The 27,507-nt window shown below is 35.9% G+C and overlaps 1 protein-coding gene across 3 annotated transcripts in view; it reads left to right on the top strand.

Moving 5' to 3' along the window:
- The window catches only part of LOC150096611 (breast cancer anti-estrogen resistance protein 1-like), a 216,716-nt gene that overhangs the window by 155,744 nt on the left and 33,465 nt on the right, over positions 1–27,507 (top strand). For all 3 annotated transcript variants that reach the window (XM_090408380.1, XM_090408378.1, XM_090408379.1), the window contains exon 2: positions 13,319–13,675. In XM_090408380.1, the coding sequence (XP_090264506.1) occupies positions 13,502–13,675 (174 nt within the window). In that variant the 5' untranslated portion in view covers positions 13,319–13,501. The remainder of the gene's footprint in view (positions 1–13,318; positions 13,676–27,507) is intronic.

Raw genomic sequence — 27,507 nt, 5'->3', positions numbered from 1 at the left:
TGTCCCTCGACATAGAATAAAAATTGATTTCAAATTTTTTAAGAATATTTATGACCAGTCCTCTGTCAAGTGACTCTACCAGGGCATCAGTTTCACTCATTATGAGAAAATGAGGTGTAAAAGCACTGTTTAAGAGCATGGGTCCTTAAGTCCATATAAAATCCTGTAGACCCAATCAATGGTCTACTTGCAGAGAGAATCCTGCAGTTGCAAAGGACTGCCAACAAAACCGAGCATTGGAAAAACGCACAAAGTAGAAGCAATTTTTATAATTGTAATGCCCTAATAAAGGGGAAAAGGAATGTCAAGAGCCCACTTGGCCACAGAGCGAAAACCTACATCCCTAAAATACCATATGTCCACCACTCGTCCTCATAGCTGGCAGGGCCTACACAGCCATCAGACCTCATGCATTTTTCATGCAGAGGGGGAGACAGTTGGTTTCAAACTGTGTTAGCGGCAGTGCAATGCGAGTTTCCCAAAAAACCTTGTATAAAATTCAATCAGGCACAGCCTAAAATAACACATCCGATCTCATCAAAGTCACAAAAAAACTCTCTCTCTCTCTCCTCCCGTCTCTCCATCTGTAAGAGCAGGACCATTGTTAGGATATATGTTGCTCCTAAGAAAGCACTAGTTTTCCACCCATAAATTCGAAAAAAATATGACCGATTTTTGCAGCACTCCAAACTTGCCTCTCCTAGGCATTGTCTTAGTGAGTTATGGTGTTTTGTAAGAAGGGTCATTGATTAGCCAAACAGACTTCTTCAGGAACAGCGTAAAGATTTTTTATTTTTATTTTACAGTTGTGAAATATAACTTCTTAAGCAGAAAAAAAAGATGCTAAGGTTTGAAAGCTGAGGAAGTTGCTAATTGTCGTTCCTGTTTTGTAACAAGAGAGGCTATAGGCAAATGTTATTCTGAGAAAGTAAAAGGAAGGTCAACTGCAATCACTTTTTTTTTGTGTGTGTGTGGGGGGGTAGAAGACTGAAATGTGTTTTGGCATGACAACTAGATTGACTTTACTCCACCGATAGCATGGAGATCAGTGTGTAAAGCATTGGCTGCACAAAATGTTAAAGCTTGAGTGTTGAGCACCATAAGTTTTCAAGAAGTAGGGAATGGTCATCAACAAAATTCTGAAAGTCAGTGAAAAAAAATATCATTTATATGTAGAAGAAAGACGACAGAGCAGTCTTATGGAAACTGCACCAGCAGAGAAAAATCTGAAGAGGGGAGGCTGTTCACATAACATGTAGTGAATGAGAGAGAAAAAACTGACTGTCGAGTTGCAGATTGTAATGGCAACTCAACAGTCAACATATAGGATGGCAGTTCTTCAGCAGATTTCTATGCCAGACCTCGGGTATACTAAGAACAACAGTACATTAAACTTTTCCTTGGCATGCGACCAGAGGTGGATGATTTTTACTAGACAATCTGATATTGATTTAGAGTGGTTAAATGCATACCGATTAATTGGTGGGCTGCAGGTGACGAATAAGTGGACTATTACCAACAAAATAAATATCTACATAAGTGTATGGATTTTCAAACGTAATTTTCATATTTGTGTTTCTGATATAATTTAATAAACACTTTCACAGATGTTCATCAGCGACATATTAATTTCACAAATGGATTCTTTAAACGTGTACTACATTATCATAGGTAGGTCAAAGCTAAACCAGGAATCTTACACTCCGGATAAAACTTTTTTTTTTTTTTTTTTTATTTTTTATTGTAGGCTTTCACTTATCAAGTTGTTACAATTCAGTAGTAGTTCATCCTAAAGATTTTTCAAAGCACTCATTCTGGGTGGATTGGAATCTCATCTTGTTCGTATCAAAGTGGAAGTACTACCTACTCGACTAACATACTCTGAACCACTGTTTATCAACCTTCCTTTAGTTATCAACCCCTAGAGGACTTTTTTTAGTCCATTTTTATCTAATTGTCCTCTAAACTGTTTCTAATCACTTCTAAAATTTCCAATATCAATATATTATTTTCATAAAGGTTTATTGCACTTTTTTTCACCCTGTTGTATTTATGAAATCAAATAAGAACAAGGAAACTGCAGTATTAAAGGACTCTGCGAGGCTAATGATTTTGTCGTTCCTGCTGGATGGCATATATGAAACATTGTGATAAAAAAAAGCAGTATATATTACTTAAGTAATGAATATATTGCCTATAAATCATATCCTATACAGCATGCTTCAAAAGGATATTCTATTACTTATTCACTATTTTAGAAATTAAGAGTGTACTTCATTTGTTTTGTGGCATTATTCCTAATAATTTTTCGCAACAAAAAAAACTAATTTTGTTCCCCCTCCACCATCGAAGAAACAATTTTCACCCCCAGGGGCAATATCACATCATCAAATTCCTGATATGTACCCTCAAGGGGTGTACAGGATATGATACTACTACATGAAAAATTTACATCATTACTAACTTCCTATCTACAATTTTCCTCCAAATTAGTCTGTCACTTGTCAAGACGCCAATATTATCATTATCAGATCTTATATTTCTATCGTGTAAGGCACATTGTACTGTATCAATCCACCTATATCTTGGTTTTACTCTGGGTCACTTTCCTGCCAACCTGGCAGAGAACACTTGTTTTGCTAATCTTTCTTCGCCCATTCTGTTCAAATGACCATACCACCTGAGATTAGCTCTGCTAATGCATTCCTGGATGCGACAATGTCAAGTTCTTTCCTAATATCCTTGTTTTTAATATGATATTGCCATTGATGCCATCTGTTCACCCCCTAATCTTTCTCAGGACTCTCATATCTGCAGTCGCTAGTCTTTAGTCAAGTGTTTTACTTCTGACCCAGCTCTCAGATCCATAAGTTAAAACTGGTTTGAACACTGTCTTGTATACAGCTAATTTAGTGTTCCAACTAATTTCTCTCTTATTCCATATGAATTTATTCAATTGACTTCCTACCCATACCAGCTTTGTTAATTCTGTTGTCTATTTCCATATTTAATTCACCATCTTCACTTAAAATCGTGCCTAAGTAGCTGAAATGTTTTACTTGTCCCACAGGTTCCCCATTCACAACACAGTTGACATTTTCAACAATTCTACCTATTGTCTTTGTCTTTTTAATGCTGACCTTCATACCATATCTATTACAACAGCTATTCAATTTAGTCATAGAATCTTGCAAACTTGTAGTGGATTTATTTAGAAGTATAACATCATCCGCAAGAAAAGCTGACATTAACATCTCCAATTCTGATATCATGTTTAATACCACTTTCCTTCATAATGTGATCCATATAGATAATGAATAACAGAGGAGATAATGTACATCCTTGTCTCACACCAGATTTAACATTAAACCATCTTCCTGTACTTCCTTCAATTCTAACTGACGACTTTCAACTCAAATACAGACTAAGTATTGCTTGATATAATGCCCCACTGACACCATATAACTGTAGCGTATTGAATAGCTTCTCTCTTGGCACCTTGTCATATGCCTTTTCCAGATTGACAAAACTTAAGTATAGATCTTTGTTATATTCCCATGCTTTCTCAACTATTTGTTGTAAAGTGAAGCTCTGATCCTGACAGCCTCTATTTGGCCTGAATCCAGCTTGTTCTTCACCAAGCTTTCTTCCACAATTCTTCTCAATCGTTTCTCAAGTATGCTTGCATAGATCTTGCCAGGAACACTCAGTAGGGAAATACCTCTGTAATTCTCACATTCAGTTTTATTTCCCTTTTTATATATGGGTACTATTAGAGCTCTACTCCAATCATCGGGAATTCGTCCCTCTGTCCAGGCTTTCTGAACTATGCAGTACAGCTACTATAAGACTTTTATACCACCATATTTCAGCATTTCTGGTCGAATATTATCTACTCCTGCTGCCTTTCCACATTTCAAGCCTTTGATGGCTTTTTCTCCTTCAAGTATGGATATGTATTCCTGACTGTCTACCTGCTGTGTTTTTTTACCACTGATTGTTTCATTTAGCAATTTTTCGAAGTAATTACTCCATACTTCAATGATATTTTTTTCTCCTGTTTACATGTAACCTTTATCATCTCTAACTCCTTTTACAACCTCCAGAATATCTTGCCACCTTCTTGATATTTATTTTCTATGTTCTTGCCAAAGTCCTCCCATGACTTTTGTTTAGCTAGTTTTACACAATGTTTAGCTTTCTTACATTTGTCTCTGTATTCTCTAAGAGCACAAGCTGACTTATTTGCCAGGAACTTTTGATATGCTTTCTTCTTTTCCTTCGCTGCCTCTTTAACTTCCTGTATCCACCATGGAGTTCTGATTTTTCTATCCTTGCAGACAACCTCACCTCATGCCTCTCTGGCTGAATCAATCAGAGTTTTCTTCAAGGCTTGCCACTGAATCTCCAAGGTTTGGTTCCTGTTCTCAAACTCTTTCATTTTTTCTTCAATAATCTTTGTGTATTTTAGTCTACAGTTCACATCTGAGAGCTGCTCAACTTTTATTCACTTTAAAACTTTCTTACATGTTATTCTTTTCAATACGAAATTCAATTTTATCCTGCTCAAGACTAAATAGTGATTGCTTCCAATTTCAAATCCTCTGTACACTCTGGTGTCCTGCACCAGGGAGAAAACATCACTATCAACAATAATATAGTCAATGAGACTTTTCTTATTCCTTGCCTCTTCTCTCCATGGGAATTTGTGCACATTTTTATGTTGGAACATGGTGTTAGTAAAAACCAGTCCATGACCTGGGCAGAAATCCAACAGGTATTTGCCATTATTATTAGCTTTGCTCTTTTTTCGAAATTTTCCCAATATATTTTTGTATGTCTGACAATCATTTAGTACTCTGCTATTTAGATCCCCAACAAGGACCAACTTTTCCTTTTCAGTAGCTTTTTCTAGATCCTCAAAAAATTCCTCCACTTCTACCTTAGTAGAACCTTCTGTGGGACCATAGGCACAAATAAGTCTCATTGTCCAGTTCCCCATTCTGATATTTGCCCAAATCACTCTACTTGACACTGCCTGCCATTCAAGAAGATAAGCCTCGTATTTTGTGCTGAATACTATGGCTACTCCTTCTTTTCCTTGATTGTCATTTCCTGAATATAACATTTTGTATTTATTGCTCAGAAAGATCTCGCCAGTTTTTGTCTTTTTTGTTTGTGACCCCTATTATGTCGATCTGGTACTTATCTAATTCCTCCACTAGCTCCATTTATTTGCCATTCGGGCTTCTTATGTTGATAGTACCGATCTTTAACTCTGGTGATGTTAAGTTGGGGTGTACTTTCAGATTTGTTCCAGTAGCTGACTTTTCGCTGTTTGCCCTGGTTCTCTGTCGAAAACAACGGGGGCCTTGTTTAACTGGGCGACGCCCCAGCCGGCATGAAATTTTGTCATGTTCTACCATAATTTTCTAGACTGGTTTAAGCCAATAAGAATACCATTTGGTCGGCTAAATCCCAAATTGCCAACCCATCCTCGTTCGTTCAGTCTCCAGGTAGATACCCAACAGGGTGCACCACGAGAAGGTGAGGATTGGACATTAGATCAGAAGCCCTGGTCGGTTCTCCGCATTCCTTTAAAGGCTATGTGGAGGTCTCCTCTTGTTGAGAAATACTTCTCTAAACTTAACATTACTTTGAGATGTTATTTCATGTATTTAAATTCATACTTTTAAAATATAATAATATACCATCTGTACATATTATGACCTTTTTCTTGACCACTAGTATTAATAAATTAAAGATTTAATTCTGTATGTTAGTCAAGTAAATAATAGTTTAATATCCAACGTTTAACTGACTAATATCTGTCAGCATTTTCAAAGGATACACTGGTAAGCAATAGAAAGTAACAAAAACTAGGAAACTAACCGACAATTCTAAAAATTATATAAACTTATCACTGTGCGTGATAACAATACGACATGCGATATAATACGCGTGTCGCAAGTACAACGTTTTATTTGTTGAGATATTTACATTCCACAAAGACGAGATGAAACCCAATACATTAGCTCTATAACAATTCCGTTTGTTAGTACAATATCCAAAAAAATAGCTCTTCTTCTAAAACCATATAATATCAGAGTAACCTTCAAACCTATTGAGACCATTCAAAAGTTTATAAGATCACCGAAAGATAGCCATCCTTTCTACAAATACTCTGGAGTTTATAACATACCCTGGTCATGCAGTATCAATTACATCGGACAGACATCTAAAGTTTTGAAACAAGAAAGAAAGAACACATAGGCTATGTAAGGAATAACAGACAAGATATATCAGGCCTTTCTTTCCACTTTGCCTCTACCAACCATAATATTGAATGGGATATGAGTCATATGCCCTACATAGAAGAGAACTACCATTCCAGAACATTCAAAGAAGCTGCTACAGTCGCCCGTTCAACAGGTAACTTAAATAAGAATCAAGGCCTAATCCTACCAGATATATGGAAAACTCTAATCAGATCATTTAACCAAAAAGAAATGAACTTTCATGAAAATTACAATAAATATCTCAACAAATAAAACGTACTTGCGACACGCGTATTGTATCACATGTCGTATTGTTATCACGCACAGTGATAACTTTATATAATTTTTAGAATTGTCGGTTAGTTTCCTAGTTTTTGTTACTTTCTATTGCTTACTAGTGTATCCTTTGAAAATGCTGACAGATATTAGTCAGTGAAACGTCGGATATTAAACTATTATTTACTTGATTAACATACAGAATTAAGTATTTAATTTATTAATATACCATATGATTTTTAGGAATTAAAGAAATGTTGTAGTAGATTCTGCTCTTCGCTTCTTTTCGATTTCTTCTGAACAGATGTCTCTCCATGTTTCTTCCATTTTAGTTGATCTTGTACATCTTCATACATAACTATAATATCTTATTTCGTCATCTCATGATATAGCTGGTCTGCCCTGTTTTCCGTCTAGTTCTTTGTCCATCTGCTTTCCATCCTCCTTGTCACCATTTCTGGTGAAGCTAGTAATAAATAACTTACAAAACTCTACAGTATGTAAATCAATTGCTACGGTTTTCTAACATGAAAACCTGTAATACATTGGGAGGGCCAAGATTCGTTCTTGGTTTACCATATCTTCGCAAATGATGTTAAAATGGTTCGGATCTTTATAGCAAAGAGGTGTCATCTATAGTTTCCTAGATGATCCTTAGGGTCATTACTAAGTTTCCAAATTTCATTCAATATTAAACTTCATTTAAATTTCACTAAAAGTGATGCAGTTGTAATCAAAATGAAATCATGTGGACATATTCTAGTATATATCTTAAAAACCAAGTTATATTAAATCCAATCAGGTGGAGTTATTGCCATATGTAATTTTGAAACGTTTTATTCCTGAAAATGGTTCGATTGATAGTTGTGCAATCTCACAAATAGAGATGGCTTGTTGTATGAATTCCCATAATCCAATTTTGATGAAATTCATTCAGTACTAGTCTAGGAATGACTTACGTACTGATGGATGAAATGGATTCGATAGGTGTTTTGTATTTTAAAGTAAAGAAAGAAAAAAAAATCTCTGATGCCTTTTATTCCCCAAAGGAGGGGAATAGGTAGGTCTTCCACCATCTTGCGGCCCTACTTCATAATACATATTTTTTTTGTCTGCAGTAATGTGAGTTTTACATTTGATTTTTTGAGATGCTAGTTTAAAAACTTTCCAACGGGGGCATATTGAATGTGCCAGTGATTAATTAACTCAGGAATTGGTGGAAGAAAGACTAAGAAAAAGTTCCTCTAGTCTGCAGCTAGAATCAAACCTTATATAGTCTTTCTTTCGGTGGTCTAAAGCTATGATTGAAAATGCCATTTCAACAGGGATACACTGGCATTTTGCAAAAACCCGAATACTTTTTTTTTTATTTCTGGAATAAAAAAAAACAGCAAGCATTTCTGTGTTTGTAATTGTAAACCACAAAATGTTCACTTTGGAGGAGGGAAGAGGAGGTAGGAGAGATCACTTTTGGAGTTTAGATATTCATTAGATAAAGTCGAGCCTTGATTGAATTGTACTGGTTTATATTCTCTAAAATGTTGCTTTATAAATATATGGCTCTTCTGAAGAAATTGCCTTCTGTCACAGCAAAGTGAAGATGAAGTTATCTATCCATTTCAGTAATATAATTTACAGGGCTTATACTGCAATCTTTTAGAAGCATTTTGTGCGAACAGCTGACCGAGGAATACCAACCCCAAATTTGTACTCGTAGTAGTTGATTTCAAACTTCATCAAAATGACTCTCACATGAATATTCTGGATATATTCAATGCTTTTCAATACTACTGGTACTTGATTATACCACTGTTTGCTACATTCATCATCTGGTGGATTAGGCCATTAGGTTCATCTAAATTCTTGTTGCACATGAGAATTTAGGTGAACCCAATAGGTTAATCTAAGTGAGAATTTACTCACTTGAATCTTAAATATCATAAATCGCACTGAGCACTTCACTGAAATGCTCATCCTGACATTCACTGACTGAAATAGAAGGGCACACATAATTCACAAAAAATCTTTTTTAAAAAATCCAAATACCAGTATTTTTTTTTATTGAAACTATAATAAGAAGGTTTAAAAAAAATCAAATTATGTACCATTCGAAAATAAAACATTGCTTGATCTTTCCCTATAGACAAAATCCAAAATCACGAATTATTGTTTTTGGGAAGTTTTGTTACTGTTGGTATCTTTAATTTGAATTGTGGCATTATCCGATCCACTATGCAAGGCCTGTTTCTTTCTGCTGAAATCACACAATATTGTTTTTTGAATAGGCTGAGCCATATTGATGACTTGAATTTCAGAACTGCAGTGATTATATTGTTATGTTTAATAACCATAATAACCATCGTTATGTTTAATAATTTTGATATGCCATTTTACAAAGCATTCTTGACAAGGAAATTTCTCAAAAAATAATGTAAACTCTGACATACACTTATCTTGCATTTATGAATTTTCGTGTATGCTATGGAGAGTTAGAGAAATAATAATGACTTTTTCTAAGTTCTCTAGCACTCCATTTGCAATGCATTTAAAAATTTTTTTATTTTGAACTGAGGTTTCCATGGATTGAAATGTCCATACATATTTTGTCTGGTGAGTACCACACACAACTTATTTGAAAGTAAAAATATTTAATTACTAGTTTCATACATCTTACCATGTGCATCTTCATATTAAATACAAATAGTAAAAAGGTATTAGCAGAAAGATTTCTAAATTAATATTTGTTATACATCGAATGAACATAAATTAGATGTTGAATGATGTATCGAGATATCAGACACATGGCTGATTGTTGCAATGTACTGTGCAACTTCTCTCATTGCCTAATTCATTAATATGTAGGTCTTTCATATATGAATTTTATTCTTATCATGACATGAAGAATCTTTATAGAAGTTTCTTTTGGTTGAAGGTGAACTAGCTGGTCTCATGGAGGTAGCAGGACTTTTTTCTCTCCTGCAAGCCAGACAAACTGGTCATGCAATGAGCAGACACAGAAAACATACATTTGTAAGGTAGACTGACATAGAGTGCAGTGGCTTCTTGCAACTAGTCCGGGGGACTCAATAGAAGTGTAATGTAGCTTTAATAATTTCCATAAAAGGTTTATTTTTATTTATTATATTTCTAGAAGTCAAAGTTGAAGTGAATGGCATCAGTGTAGCTTTTGCCACCTGGGGCAGTCCCTGAGTTTGCTGCCCCTCTCAATACAAATCAAAAATACTACAAAAAGTCAAAATGACATATAGGGAAATAAATTAAAACACTATGTTTATTTTTGAAGTAAAACTTTAATTTCAACATTCTAAAATGTTATATTTCTTGCTTTTCTGTTAGCAAAATCATCAATGACATTGGCAAAGTCTATTTCATAGTAATGTAAGTAATTCTTAATCAGTTTTATTTAGAAAAACTCCTCTCACAACCAGCAACACTTACAGCAATTGTGAGAAAAATTCGCAGTAGTATTACAATATTTGGAAATCAGTTCTTGAGACTGCATTTTATAATTAACTGTAAAAGTTCAAAAAGGTTCAAAGTGCCGCCTGGGGCGGACTGCCCACCTCTAGCTACACCACTGAATGGCATCATTGATTATAAAAGACCCGAGTTTGAATCTCATCACATGTAGAACCTTTGATAAGTGCTTTTTTAATTTAAATTCAAGTTAACTACACTTCTACAGAGGTGAAAGGGGTTTTTCTCCCTAGAAAACAGACAAGAAGATAGCAGATATGTCCACTTCTTAGACAAAAATACATTTAGTGGTCAGAATGGAGAGTTAGTGGAATTGGGGAATGAAGTATTGAGTGATTTTCTACAGTGATTTTCAGGACTTTGTGCAGGAGCTAAATAATTTTCAACCAAATATGGAATCAAATCCATATTTGACATTTATGTGGTCAAGACAAAAATGTGAATCTGCATCTGATTTATACCTTGTTAACTGATTAATAGGAAATGCATATAATAAATTTTTGTGTACACTAATTTTGGTTCAAATTACCTGCTGTATGCCATCTCGTAAGCTCTAGATTATATTTAATTTTTTGTGCACCTCATGGTGTTAATCTTTGATAGAATCTCAACGTAGATAAGATTTCTGCAAATTGAAAGGAAGCTAAAATTGTGGAAGTGCCAACTACATTCCATATCTGTTTCTGGTTCTGTAGTTAAGGTTTCTAATTTATATTCAAGACCTTGACCTGTTCACACAAGATTTAAAAAAAAATCTTGTGTGAACAGGTAATTAAAATATTAGCCAGCAAAGGGGTTAGTTAGTTGCAATTTTAGAAGCAACCATTTTACTGACATTATTAAGTGATGTTGCTGCTGTTGTGGTGTTGCTCATATTTCTGAAGGTAGTTTATGTTATTGATAATTAACCAATAAATGTCAGCCAAATAACCATTTTCAATTCTAGTTGCTGACTATAGCAAATTTTTTGAGTTTTTATTCTACTGTTTGTACTGGAATAATATTAGTATATATGGTTACGGACCATGAGATGGCAGCAGTTGTCTGCTATATTGTTTTCCCATAAAGGGGATAACTGAAGGCCATGAAATGTATTTAAGTTAGGTGTATAAAGGCCTCATAGCTCTCCTTTCTACACTGGCTTAACTTAAACACATCTAATAGCCTTCAGTTATTCCCTTTATGAGAAATATTATTATATCATTTTTATGCAAAATTCTGATCATTATATTATTTTAAGATTTTTTTTAACATAATTGGGAATTTACTGACCATTTTTTTCCCCTAGTGCACTTAATTTGTAAATTAATATCACTCTTTACCCTTAGCCAATCAGAGGTAAGTTTGAACCAGCTATCTCTGACTGGCTAAGGGTAGAGAATGATTGTCCACTAGTCTCCAAAAGTTAGGGTTAGATGGCCTTGAATACTTCCTTTGGGAAATAAAAGGAATAAAAATATATTGTTATTATTGTGTTATGTTTTTTTAATGAAATAATATATATTTTATAATGAATGAGGAAAAACATTTGAGGAATAAATTGTAAAAAATATGCTGAATTATGCCTTCTATAATGGTGTGTTTATATATATATATATATATATATGGTATTTTACTCTTTTTCTCCCTGTTCTATAGGCTAAATCCTTAATTTTTTTTTGGTGGGGTCCAGTTGTGTAGAAATTGTCAAGGGACCTTTAATACTCCAAGAAACCACTTTTAATCCAAATTTCATCAAGTATCTGAGCAGCTTTTGGTCTATTCTGTTTAATTTATACAATAATAGTGTAGTGGATGACTGAAGTGCAACTTTCTTTTTTTTCTTTTATTATTATTACACAACACCTCCAGGAAGTCCAAAGACTCATCCAGGGAGGACACTTAATCTACAACACTCACCGTTTCCACCACTACCTTCATCATCTATGCCATCGACCACCACCAGTACTTCACAGACAATCACAAAAATCCATGCTCAAGGCGGAATTCGAACCCACAGCCTTTTGGCTGGAGAGCAGATACGCTAACCACGCCGGCTTTTCTTTTCTTTTCTTTTTTAATGGTAATCCAATATACACACAGAAGAGGATATTACTCAGCCTATAGTACATTAGTACTGTGAATGAGCAGAACGTTGAGGAGAAAGAAAAAACTTGGATTTGAAGACTTGTAACTCATACTCTTTTAGGAAATATTTAACAGGGAAGACCATTCCACAAGACAGCAGTATAATGAATGAAAAGGAATAAATTTGTTCTGTGAGTTTGGAGTTGAACTGCAAAGGAGTGTTGGATACCCATAGCGTGTATTTTAACAGATTTAGAGGTGAGTGGGTAGGGGGATTACCAATGTTCAATTCAGATGAACAGTAGGTGTGAAAATAGTTGTACAAAATGTAAATCAGCAAAGACTGAATGTCTATATGAAAGAGTGGAAAATTCATGAGAGGTGGGTCATTAATCACTCTAATTGCTCTTTCTGTTCTGATTCAAGTATTTTTGAGAGAACTCCTAGTCATTATCCCAAATGTGAGAATGGTATTGAATGGGCAGACAGATTTGTGATTTGTATCGAGTTAGTAGCTTAGGAAAAATTAAAAACTAACTTAAGTGAAATAAATTTATTAGCTGTAACATTTTTTCATAAGTATCATATGCATCCTCAGTATGATAACAACAATGGAACACAAAATAAAATTATAATAAAAGAATTGATATCAAAGTGGCCACTACAGAACAACAGATGGTCAGTAAATTCACAATTATGTAAAAAAAAAAAAAAATATATATATATATATATATATATATAACAATCAGAAATTTGCATGAAAGTGATATAATAATATTTCCCATAAAGGGGATAACTGAAGGCCATGAGATGTATTTAAGTTGGGTCGGTGTACAAAAGCCTCACAGCTCTCTTTTCTACACTGGCCTAACTTAAACACATCTGATAGCCTTCAGTTATCCCCTTTATGAGAAATATTATTATATCATTTTTATGCAAAGTTTTGATCACTATATTATTTACATTTTTTTTATATATATAATTGGGAATTTACTGACCATCTGTTTTCCTAGTGCACTTAATCTAGTTACATAACCAGCATAGTTTTCCTTATCTGGTGTTTTATCTGTTGATTTACCATGCCACTGATATTCTTTGAATTCATTCTGAATAATTAAAAATAATACTTAACAAATTAAGAAGATTAAGTTAAGACATAATTAAAACAATTGATTAATTAAGACAAACTTTTATTTCAGAACTGCCTTGCTAAGGCCCTCTATGACAACATTTCAGAAGCGCCAGATGAACTGGCCTTCCACAAAGGCGATATCCTCACAGTTTTGGAGCAAAACACCAATGGCCTGGAAGGATGGTGGTTATGTTCACTTCGTGGACGACAGGGTATTGTTCCTGGGAATAGACTTCGACTTTTGCCAGGAATGTATGATCCATCAGGTTTAGGATATGCTGGTGAGGATAATCCTGGAGCTCAACCTCCTCCTCCGCCTCCACCCCCTCCCCCTCCTCAGAATGTAACTGTAAGTTTGAAATCAGAACAAAATCAAGAGTGGAAACCATCTCGTCGTCGTACATGGAATCCAAATTCAAATAAAGTAAGAAAAATAACTTCAAAGAATCATCAATCTATGATATTTTGTGAGATGATAATTTTTAATATTTAATGTTTAAGTCCAAAATGGAAGCATGTTATTGGGGAACATGACCACAGTGAAAAGAGAGAATATACAGTTGACTAAATTAGTTATCAGATATTTCATTTTGAGTATCACATAACTTAACTGGTGTATAAAAATAACAACTGATCATAACTGCATGCTGTTGATGTAATAATGATGTCTTACTAATGCGACCACATGCATCCGAGATTCAAACTATAACGTTATTAGAAGGGAACTGCACCATTTGTAAATACCATTATACTACTTGTAAATACTATAATTGGAGAATCATAAGTCTATCCTTGCAGTTAAGATTTGGATGGTGTAATTAAGAAACATTCATATTCGTATTATCTCAAAGGATCCTATAGCTAGTGTCAACTCCATGCTAGATCAATCTGAACTTATGAGTTTTATCAGCTGAATACAGAGATGATGATGTTCAGCGATTTACATCTCAGCTAAATACCTATATAACCAAATTAAGAAAGCTTGCAAGAGCATGGGACAAGTTTGTCTTTAAGAGAGGATAATAGTTGGTGGATTTTGTTGATGGGTTTGAACATGGCAGTGAATTGAAACAACATTTTGAGAAGCTTCAAAACATATTCAAGGATGCCTATTATGCATGACATCTGTGGAAGTAGAGAGAAATGGTAAATTTTTGAGTTTTTGTGTGTTGTGTGTCCCTAAATTCATAAATATGAAAGATATAAATCAAGCCACATTAATAGCCTGTGCTTCCACATTGAATTTTCCATCTACTGAAGCCTTTTATTGACCAATATGACCATCCATCTTCACATCATCCATCATAGAACATATGTATTATTGTGCAGTAGGCTCACTCCATCTAGTCTAATAAATCCATCGATAGGACTCAGAGTGTTAACAAGCATTCATATTTAAAAATATATCAATGAAGCAATCATCTCTAACAGGAAATCACAAGTATTAAGCAAACAGTGTCCATAAATGGTTTCAGTGCAGAGGTGACTCAATGACTTTTGATGGGTTTGAACATGGCAGTGAATTGAAACAACATTTTGAGAAACTTCACAACATATTCAAGGATGCCTATCATGCATGACATCTGTGGAAGTAGAGAGAAATGGTAAATTTTTGAGTCACCTCTGCACTGAAACCATTTATGGACACTGTTTGCTTAATACTTGTGATTTCCTGTTAGAGATGATTGATTCATTGATACATTTTTAAATATGAATGCTTGTTAACACTCTGAGTCTTATTGATGGATTTATTAGACTAGATGGAGTGAGCCTACTGCACAATAATACATATGTTCTATGATGGATGATGTGAAGATGGATGGTCATATTGGTCAATAAAAGGTTACAGTAGATGGAAAATTCAATGTGGAAGCACAGGCTATTAATGTGGCTTGATTAATATCTTTCATATTTATGAATTTAGGGACACAAAATACACAACTGTTGAAAAGATTATTTTACTGATTAATAATAAAATAATAACTTTACGTTTCGACCCCTGTATTGAGGTCATCTTCAGAAGGATTCATTCAGAAGTATAAGAACAAGCTACATGCTGTTGTACTCTATACAAGTAAATTACATCTACGTTGTTAACTAATCTTTTTTCTTAGCCTGCCCTCTAGTGAAAAAAAAAAATTAAATAAATAAATAAAATAAAATAAAAACTACAATAAACTCTGCTAAAGTCCTCATATACTAGGATTCTTCTGGAAGTATACAGTTTATATTGTTATATTATCTTCTGGATTTGTACAGTACAGGTTGCTATTGAATGTTCAAGGAAAAAAAAAAACACTTCACTAGGTCTTGTATTGAGATTTTTCTTCGTGGTTGCTATGAAGGTTGTAGATGGGTCCTCCACATTCTTGGAATTGTTAGACCATCATTTTTATTCAGATTCGGATCATGTTTGAGCATTTCACATGCTTCCTTGAATTTCCACTTGAACCAGGTTTTGGTGCAGTGTAGGGACTTGGTACCTTTCCAGTCAATTCTGTGGTATGTTTGGAGTGCGTGGTCAGAAAGGCCGGTTTTTCCAAAATGGAGGTATTCTATGTGACGTTTATGTTCATCCTTTCTGATTGGGATGGTGTAATTTTGTAAACCCCTGGGTGGGCTAAGTGTAGTAGGGGATCCTTGGAAGAACTGAGTAGGTGTCTTAATTTTGTCGGGGGTTTAAAGGTGTTTTTGATGTTGTATTTGTGTAGTGTTCTGTCTATTTTTTCTGAAATGTCTCTAACATATGGTATAGCAATAGCATTCTTGAAATCTTTTTTGTTATTAGTGGTATCTTTGTGGAGGATCTTGTGAATGGTTTTTATACTGTATCCATTTTTTATAAAGGTATGTTTGATGGTCTCATGTTCATGGTTAAGAGCTTGTTCATTTGAACAAATGGTTTGAGCTCTGTGCTTATGACCCCTAGTTTTTGTGTTGGGTGGTGATAAGAAGTTTTGTGTATGTACTGGCCTGTGTGTGTAGGTTTGCGGTTAGGTCTCATATTCATGGTTAAGAGCTTGTTCAAATGAACAAGCTCTTAACCATGAATATGAGACCTAACCGCAAACCTACACACACACAGGCCAAACCGCAAACCTACACACACAGGCCAGTACATACACAAAACTTCTTATCACCACCCAACACAAAAACTAGGGGTCATAAGCACCCTTAAACACAGAGCTCAAACCATTTGTTCAAATGAACAAGCTCTTAACCATGAATATGAGACCATCAAACATACCTTTATAAAAAATGGATACAGTATAAAAATCATTCATAACATCCTCCACAAAGATACCACTAATAACAAAAAAGATTTCAAGAATGCTATTGCTATACCATATGTTAGAGGCATTCAGAAAAAATAGGCAGAATGCTACACAAATACAACATCAAAACCACCTTTAAACCCCCGACAAAATTAAGACACCTACTCAGTTCTTCCAAGGATCCCCTGCCACACTTAGCCCACTCAGGGGTTTACAAAATAGATTGCACATGTAACATACCATACATAGGGGAAACAGGGCGAACCATTCCAATCAGAAAGGATGAACATAAACGTCGCATAAAATACCTCCATTTTGGAAAAACCGGCCTTTCTGACCACGCACTCCAAACATACCACAGAATTGACTGGAAAGGTACCAAGTCCCTACACTGCACCAAAACCTGGTTCGAGCGGAAATACAAGGAAGCATGTGAAATGCTCAAACATGATCCGAATCTGAATAAAAATGATGGTCTAACAATTCCAAGAATGTGGAGGACCCATCATAGCAACCATGAAGAAAAATCTCAATACAAGACTAGTGAAGTGTTTTTTTTTCTTTCTTGAATATTCAATAGCAACCTGTACTGTACAAATCCAGAAGATAATATAACAATATAAACTGTATAATTCCAGAAGAATCCTAGTACGTGAAGACTTTAGCAGAGTTTATTGTAGTTTTTATTTTATTTTTATTTATTTAATTTTTTTTCCACTAGAGGGCAGGCTAAGAGAAAAGATTAGTTAACAACATAGATGTAATTTACTTGTATAGAGTGCAACAGCATGTAGCTTGTTCTTATACTTCTGAATGTATCCTTCTGAAGATGACCTCAATACAGGGGTCGAAACGTAAAGTTATTATTTTATTATTAATCAGTAAAATAATCTTTTCAACACGTGTGTTTTGTGTCCCTAAATTCATAAACATGAATGCTGATCACCGTGTAACCTTAAAAGGAAAAATGATTTATATCTTGTTTGATTTGTGTTCATTGGTGCAATGATGAGTTTATTTAAAAATCATCATTGCACCAATTCATTTTAATAAGGAAATACCATGAGCAGACATATGAATTCAAAATTATAATAATGGAAAAACTCATGTAAAATATTATTTAATAGTAAAATTTTTGCCTGTGTATCACAGGCATCTTCAGTACATTTATAAAGCTAATTGAACAATAACTGACAATTCCAAAGGGTGCCACCACCTAAGTAGCTAATGTAAGATAACTAAAAAGGTCAATAAATTTCCTAGCTAAAATATATATATACATACACATATATATTTTAGTTAGGAAATTTATTGACCTTTTTAGTAATCTTACATTAGCTACTTAGGTGATGGCTAATTTATTGTGTATATATATATATATATACACAATAAAATGTTAGGAAAGATTAGATGATTTATCAAGTACTATCTCCCATAAAGGGAATAGAGGTAAACCATCAGATCTGTTTAAATTAGGAGAGTGAAGTAAAGTTTTACATATTTCTTTATAAAGCTGTTCCATGAGGGATCGACTTCTGTGAAAGACTCTAGTGATGATGTAGGTGCGCATTCCTATCCCTGGTTAATTGGGCCCACCCCTTTTGTTCTTCAGACGATCTGTTACAAAAAGAACTGCAATATATTATTTCCTCCTTTTTATCTAATGGATATAAGAATTCCTTCATCAAAAGAGCTTTGAGTAGTTTTAATATGTCTTCCTCTTCAAATACAGAAGAAATAATGTGCATTCCTATCCCTTATGTACAAGGCATTAGTGAACATATAGTAAAAGTTTTAAAACCACTGAATATTTCTGTTGCCTTTCGACCTTTCAGAAAAATCTCCACCTTTCTCACTTCTTCTAAAGACAAGTTTTCACATCTTAGTTATCCAGGTGTCTACCAGATTCCTTACTCTTGTGGATTATCTTATTTTGGACAAACAGGAAGATCTGCCTCTATTTGGCTAGAAGAACACAGTCTTATATTCAATACCTTGAACCTGAACAGTCTGGACTTGCAGAACATGCCATCATCGCTAGACATAGAGTTCATTAGAACAAGACGAGTCCTTCACAAAAGTCGATTCCTCATGGAACAGCTTTATAAACATGTGAAACTTTACTTCACTCTCCTAATTTAAACAGATCCGGTGGTTTACGTCTATTCCCTTTATCGGAGATAGTACTTTATAAATTAGCTAATCTTTCCTAACTTTTTATTGTATGTATATATATATATATTTTTAGTTAGGGAATTTATTGATATTTTTAGTTATCTTACATTAGCTACTTAGGTGGCACCCTTTGGAATTGTCAGTTATTGTTCGATTAGCTTTATAAATGTACTGAAGATGCCTATGATATATAGGCAAAAATTTTACTATTAAATAATATTTTACGTGAGTTTTTCCATTATTATAATTTTGAAATCATAGTAATTCAGTCTCGGAATGTGACCATATGGCAAAGATAAATGAAACCATGAGGTTAATTGAATATGGTGTTAAAAAACTGGTTCCGGTCATTCTGTAAAATAGTCTTCTAATGTGAGAGAGAGAGAGACTGCCCATAGCTATTTTCTCTGTTGTTTATATGACTTGTTTTGCCAACTGAAACAGCTTGCATCAATTGTAAATTTAAATAAGTTAACGATATCTTGGTGAATAAGGATCATTATCACACAAACATAGAACCATAATTTTATCTTTGATATCTGCTATTTTTAATATAAAATCTAGATTGGCCAGTAAGATTGCAAAGAATACTTAAAAGAAATTTAGGGGGCTAGTAAGTGGGAGAATCAATACAGTTATCTGTCAGATGTAAATGGTAATCTTTAACAACCCTGCATGGACAGCAGGGTTGTTCTCTCCAGTTTAACTGAGGTTTTTCCTCCTGCAAGCAGGCAAACCGGCCCCATGAACACACGCATCTACAGCCATAGAATATACTGGAGGGCATAGGGCTAGTCACCTTATCCTCAGGACGGGTACGACTTAGAAGGGCTTAAGATAGCTCTGTAACAGACCAGTAGACCTAACACGTAGAAGGAAGAAGATTATTATTATTATATGGTATTTCCATGGAGTGCAGGGACTCATGGTGGAACACACACAAGCATTTATACACATAATACCTATCATACCTCTCCTTAAACTTGTTTACTGTCAGGGCACTCTGAACTAATTCTGGCAATCCATTCCAATCATTCACCACTCTCCATGCAAAAAACATAATCTGTACACCCTACTAACACACTCTTACACAACTTCCAAGGATGACCCCTAGTTTTCTAGTCATCATATATTGAAAAATTTCCTTTGCATCAATTTTATAAAACCTCTTTAATATCTTATAAGTTTCTATCATGTCCACTCTTTTCCACCTATCAACTAAACTTTGTAACCCACAAACCTTCAACTTACTTTAATAGAGAGCATTCCACAGACCTATCATCAGCTTGGTTACTCATGTCTGAATCCTCAATCATAGCATTATAAAGAGAGATAATAACTTTCCTATCTTTACTTGTTAGCATGTTTTTTAACAACTAAGTAATCCTTGGAGCTATTTTACCAACTTTTGTAATTTCCCCTGTGAACTTCAACTCTGTCCACCATTATTCCCTAGCCTCATCTATTTCCTGCAATGCAGTACCGTCAATGTGACACACAATATACAACCTTTTCAATCTGAAGTGCATAACCTTACATTTTACAACATTAAATTGACAATCGTTATCCTTTGCACACAATGCCAATTTATTTAAATCATCCTGCAAGATATCTACATCACCTTTATCAATTATTGCCCTGCCAGCTTTGCATCATCAGCAAACAACTGAATATCCCCCCCTTGAAATCTGTCCCTATATCACTGATATACAAATTAAAGAGCAGTGGCCCTATTACAGACCCCGAGGCCCTCTACCACTCATTCTCATTCTCCTAGATTCCACTCAATTGTATACTACTGTCTGGTGTCTGTCTCTCAGCCACCATTCCCATCCTTACTACTACCTTTATATCCATTCTCCTTTGCTCAAACTTTTGTAATAGTCACTTTATTATAAAATGGGAATAAATTATTATCCCTATCCACCCACTATTGGATTTTACCATTAACAAATTTTCCAATACTTAAACAATCACTCCTGATGTATTAATTAGTCTGTGGTTTTCTACTTCTGTCTGTAAAGAGAGCCACCTTTATGTAAAGGAACTATCTTACCCTCTTTCTACTTGCTTGGAACCTTGCCAGAGCTGAGATTTAGATTGAACAACTTTCTCTTGCACATTCATGTGGTACATGGGCTGACATACCATCCAGTCCCACTGTTATATAAAACAGGAATAAATTATTATCCCTATCTCTATCCACCCACTATTGGATTTTACCATTAAAACTTCACTCCTGATGTATTAATTAGTCTGTGATTTGCTACTTCTGTCTGTAGAGAACCACCTTTATGTAAAGGAACTATCTTACCCTCTTTCCACTTGCTTGGAACCTTGCCAAAGCTGAGATTTAGATTGAACAACTTTCTCTTGCACGTTCATGTAGTACATGGGCTAACATATCATCCAGTTCCACTGTTGTATTCACATTGATATTTTTTGACATGTTGAACACCTCTTGTTCATTAATGTCAATTTTGACATACATCTTTGTCACATCAACTGCAAAATGATCACTCAGCAATTCTACTATTTCTTTTGTCTCTGTCACTTTCCTACCATCAGCATTGATTAAAGTCATCCTACCATAGTCATTTTTCCTCTTACTTTGAAAAAAACTCCTGTGGATTTACTTTGGCCTGCTTAGCTAATTTTCTCTCAATCTCATTTGGCTTTTCATACTATACTAGTCACTCTTCTTGCTTGCACTTTGTACTGCTCATGAGTATGATGATCACTGTTTTCTTTTTTATTGTATCCACACAGTGTTTCTATCTTTTCTTTTTCTTTTTTTTTTGCAGCAGCTCTTGCTTTATATCTCTATACTCAACCACTTAATCTCCACTTAGTTTATCCTCCTGACCTTGTGTATGCAATCTGATACTGCTTCTTTCAACCAATCTTTGATCACTTCTCATGCACACTAACATTCTTTCCTTGTAACTTTTAAAGCCATGGCACTGCTCCAAGATGCCTCCTAAGACTGTCATAATTACCAGCTTTATAGTTCAATATAAACCCTTTCTTGACAGAGAATTCCACATGTTTAGTGACCTCCCAGAACAAGACTGGTCACCTTCTCTGATTGGAGTGTCTACTTTGGTTTTATATATATACAGGGTGATTATAATTAAAAGTTCACATTTCGAAAGGCTGTAACTGAGTAACTACTCAGTGGAATGATTTAATATTTAATTTGATGTGTGCAAAAACTAACGTTAGTTCTAAAAGTTGCCACTAGGGCGATACATGGCACTGCAATACTGTAGTGGGTAATTCAAAACATCACAAAATAGGGTACACACAGCGCATTGTGTGGTTACACAACAAAATGTTCAATATGCTATCCTCCATAGTCGGCAACATGCTGAAATTGCAAAATCACATGCTCAATCACAGAACGCAGCGGTTCACTTGAAATGTTGTGGATATAGCATGTAATACTAGTTTTGAGATCCACTAAGTTGGCTATGTGCTCACAATAGACAGGGGTTCAGATCTGGTGAGCAAGCTGGCCATGTTGTATGAAAATGGTGGCTGATGATTCTGTCCTTGGTAAAATAGGTCTGAAGGAACTGCTTGACAGGGGTGGCAATGTGAGAAGGGGCACCATTACAAAAACTGTTGAATCCAGGCACTGATGCGATTGAAATGTTAGTCACCTGATTGGCTAAGAGAGATGCATATTGCTGGTCATTAACAGTGCAAGTAATGAGACCAGCAAGACCAAAAAAAGAAAAGCTTCAATAAGGAATTCTGAGGTAGAACTACACCAAATGGTGATCTTTGAGGAATGAAGTGGAATCTGTTGCACGATGTGTGGGTTTGCAGTTGTGCATATTCACAATGCTGTCCAAATGGAAGTGAGCTTCATCAGTCCAGAAAATGTTCCATGGCAAGTCATTGTCCAGTTCAATCTGAGCAAGAAACTGCAAGGCAAATGTCTCATGCACCCTGGTCAGGATTAAACAAATGCTGAACGTGAGAAATCTTGTAAGAATAACAGCACAGAATTTGCCTTACAACTTCAACGGACTTCTGTCTCTTCAAATTTCTGGATTATTTTGTATAAACCATTTGCAGTCATAGGACCTGTTTTTAATCACTTTAACATTCTGAACTTTTACTATGCTGTCAAGGCACAGGTGTTATTTTGGTAAAGCAATTTCACGAGAAGTGCGCGATCCTTTGGTAATAGTGACATTGTGCATTAACACGTCTGCTCACAGCAATGGACTGATGCATTTCCGCAGATACCTGCTTTTATAGAAGCTTCTTTTGAAGCATATGTCATTGGGAGCATTTGCAATAATAGTACTGCATTCCAGGAGTATCATACATAATTTACATGTATTGTAGTGCCATGCATCACCCTAGTGGCAACTTTTAGAACTAATGCTGATTTCTGTGAAAAATTCCATTGCCACACACATCATCATCATGTTAAATATTAAATCGTCCTGCTGAGTAGTTACCCAGTTACAGCCTTTAGAAATGTGAACTTTAATTATAATCACCCTGTATCTTCTAATTGCTATTACCAGATCCAGCACTCTCAAACCCTTGGTTCCCTCTATAACATGTTGTTTCAGGTAATTATCCATTAGTAACTGTATAAATTTCACTTCCATCTTACCATGCCCCCTTTCCTCCCTTCAATCTGTGTCCCCCATAGTTGAAGTCTCCTATAATAATTGTTCAGCCTTCACTCATGCTAATCTGCCAATGCATGGCATCTAAATCTTCCTGTGGATATCCTGGTCTGTAGCAGCAACCAACAATATATTTTGTCCTGTTGGTCTCTATCTCACACCAGACAGCCTGAAATGAACCATCTTCCCAAGAACTAGAATCCTTTTTAATTTCTAATTTTTTGGTTGTACTTCTTCAGCTGTAATTAGCAATACCCTACCTCCCATTCTATTCTGTTTATCCATCCTCTCTGAAAATACAATACTCTTTATATTCTATCCCTGTAACTATACCATTTTCTGTCAACTAGATCTCACCGATGTCTATAATTTTTGGCCAAGTTAAGCTGACAATGCCAAAAACTCCTCTTCCTTATTTCTGATACTTCTGGCATTCATGCATATGCATTTCAACATCCTCCTTATTACCCTTGTGTAATGTCATTACCAATCAATTTAAATCTGAAACTTGTGAAATTGCATTCCACATTACTATTATTATTACTATTACTATTATTACGGGCAACTCCAGGGAGTCATTAGACTCATCGAGGGAGGCCCCAAATCATATTCATCACAACTATTTGACATTCATACAGTATCTATCATACCTCGCCTTAAACTCATTCACTGTCACAGCATCCACCACAGACTCAGGGAGCGCATTCCACTCATTCACTACTCTAAAAGTAAAGAACCCAGCTCTAACACCTTTACTAACCACACTTTTGCCCAGTTTCCATGGATGTCCCCTAGTCCTCCCACAACCAGCCCTGTTCTCAAAAATATCTTCTGAATTAATTTTATAGAAACCCTTCAGTAATTTGAATGTCTCAATCATACTCCCCTCCTCCGCCTATCAACCAATTTTTGCAACCCACAAATCCTCAACCTGTTCTCATACGGTTCATTCCACAGACCTGCTATCATCTTGGTCACTCGCCTCTGGATCCTCTCCACCTCCTCCCCATCAAGAAGAAACCTAGGTGACCAAATCTGAGCACAGTAGTCTAGATGGGGTCTTATCAAGGCTCGATACAGAGGAACAATAACCTGCTTGTCTCTGCTTGTCAACGTATTCTTCAGCAACCAAGTGATGAGCTGTTTTGGTCACTTTTGCAATGTGTCCCCTAAATTTCAATTCCTTATCTACCAACACTACTAAATCTCGTGCCTCATCAATTTCCTGGAGCAGGGTTCCACCAATGCAGTAAACTGCCGCCAATCTTTTGACCCCAAAATGCATAACCTTACATTTTGCCACATTAAACTGACATCCATTCTCCTTAGCCCAGACCTCCAATCTATCCAAATCAGCCTGCAAAATTTTGACGTCATCTGCATTCACTATTGCCCTACCCAACTTCGCATCATCCGCAAACAAATGAACTGTTCCTCTCAGATCATTTCCTATATCATATATGAACAAATTAAACAGCAGTGGTCCAAGAACAGATCCTTGTGGCACACCACTAGTCACAGGCCGTCTTGTGGACTCTACTCCCGAGTAAACCACTCTCTGATATCTCTCCGTCAACCACCCTCCTATCCATCTCACCAACCCTATGTCCATTCCCATATGCTGCAATTTACTGATTAGAATTCCATGTGGAATCCTGTCAAAGGCCTTGGCAAGGTCCAGTAGAATCACCATAAACCCATTACCCTTATCCAGTTCAGCCGTCACTGTGTTATAATACGTGAGCAAGTTACTGAGGCATGACCTACCCTTCACAAAACCATGCTGTCCCCGATACAGTATCCCATTTTCTTCTATCCAATCTTGTATTTTCCTCTTGACTATTTTCTCTAAGACCTTGACAATGATTCCTGATATGCTAATCGGTCGGTAATTTACAACAGCAGTCTTGGAACCACCTTTATGCAGTGGAACTATTTTCCCCTCTTTCCAGCCGCTCGGGACTAACCCAGACCCGAGACTCAAATTAAACAAAATGGTCAAGGGTACTGACAATTCTTTAGCTGCTTCTCGTACAACACGAGCTGGTATACCATCCAATCCCACAGATGTATTGACATTGAGGTTATGCAATAGACTACTCACCTCCACTTCATTAACCACAATTCCCGTATAATCTACTGGTTTATTCGTTTCTGCAATGTCACCACCTGGATGATATACTTTTGCAAAGTGCTCACTCAGTAACTCAACTATCTCAACCGATTCAGTTACCTCCCTACCATCGGCATTCTTTAAAATCAATCTGCCATGTACATTTTTCCTTTTACTTGCTACATATCTAAAAAACTGTTTAGGATTCTCTTTAGCCTGCATGGCCAATGTTCTTTTGTAATCCTTTTTTGCTTTTCTTACCACACTCGTCACCCTTCTGGCCTGCGCTTTATACCGTTCATGTGCCTGCCGGTCACCCTTCTCCTTAAATTCCCTCCGTAGTTGTTTCTTTTTTTGCAACTCAAGCTTAATGGTGTTATTCATCCATTTAACCCCTACTTGATTTATTATTCGGACTGTAGGTATACAGTCAGCCATTGCTTCATGCAAGCACTTCTTAACTACCTCCCATGCACTATCAACTTCTAGTCCTTGCAGTTGTACATGCCATGGCACTGAACCAATCAAACTCCTAAGTTTGTTATACTTTCCAGCCCGATAATTCCACATGTACCCTGTCTTAATTGAAAATTCTACACCTTTAGGCACCTCCCAAGTTAAGACCCTATGATCACTCTCACCGATTGGTGGCAATGTGGTCATATTTGTTACAGCCAAATCCTCAGATGTAATTACTAGGTCAAGCACTCTCTGACCCCTAGTATTTTCCATTACATGCTGTCGCAGATAGTTATCCCTTAATAACCGCATAAAATCCAGTTCCTTCCTCCCGTGTGTCCTCTCCTCACTCCAATCAATGCAACCATAGTTGAAATCTCCCATAATAATCACCCTCCTTCCACCCATTTCTTCTATTTGCTTGTGCATACTGTCACCACCATCTTTTCCATCACCTGGTCTATAGCAGCACCCAATTGTATATTTAGTTCTGCTAGCCACAATCTCACACCAAATGGCCTCAAATGTGCTCTTTTCTCTATCCTGCAATTCAACTTCTATTCTCCTTGGCTGGAGCTCATCAGCTATCATCAACAATACTCCTCCCCCCATTTTATTCTCTCTGTCATTCCTGAACACACTATACCCATCACATTCAATCCCACTAGTTATATCATCTACAGTCAGCCATGTTTCACTAATACCTATAACCTGTGGTCTGGAAGTGCCAACCATGGCCAAAAACTCTTCCTTCTTGTTCCTAATACTCCTAGTATTGGTGTACATGAATTTAAGACCCCCATTAGCCCCAACCCTACCTTGATGCCTTATATTAACTATCCCACTCAGATTTGTTGTCCTTATTTGCTCTGGCATATTATATTCATTCTTACATTCAACTGCCTCCATAAGGACTGTATCTCTACTCCCCCCCCCCCCTAACAAATGTAGTTTCCCTGAATTTGCACATCCACTACATTCAGCAACACTTTCTCAAGTCTTCTTACACCGTAACCATTCAAATGCAAGCCATCCATCTTATATAGATCCTTTCGCCCATCAAACTCACTCCACACATCCACAAATTCCACACCACTCGTCATACATAACCCACGCATAAAGTCATTTGCAATTATAGCCCTCCTTTTAAACATTTCACTGTCATACCGTGGCAAAAGACTAATCATTCTAACTCTCTCACTCTTTTCTTTTGCTACCTCAAACAATTCATTCAGGTCTTCTATCATTTCCATTTTATCTCCTTTCAAATCATTCGTACCTGCCACAACAATCATTTCTTTCACCCTTTCCTTTTGCTCTCTAATAGACGCAGTTACGTCCTTTATGGTCGCACCAGGTTGGTACGATTTTGTCAAATCCTCTACTAACACACCTCGTACTAACGAGTCTCCATACAGCACTCTATCCTTCATTTTGTTCATGTTCACATTCATATGTCTATTTTTCCTGTCATACCTTTTATTATTGGTTGGTTCATTCAGTCTACTTTTGTTCATGCACTCTAGCTGCTGTTTTGCTCTTTCTATCGCACTATTCAACAACGCGATCTCACTCAATG

This window comes from Typopeltis vanoorti, chromosome 18, assembly GCF_054136105.1.
Source record: "Typopeltis vanoorti isolate ZY-2024b chromosome 18, IOZ_Tvanoo_1.0, whole genome shotgun sequence".
NCBI lineage: Eukaryota > Metazoa > Arthropoda > Arachnida > Uropygi > Thelyphonidae > Typopeltis > Typopeltis vanoorti.
The sequence above is the reverse complement of the archived record's forward strand: the minus strand, read 5'-3'. Positions and strand labels throughout refer to the sequence as shown.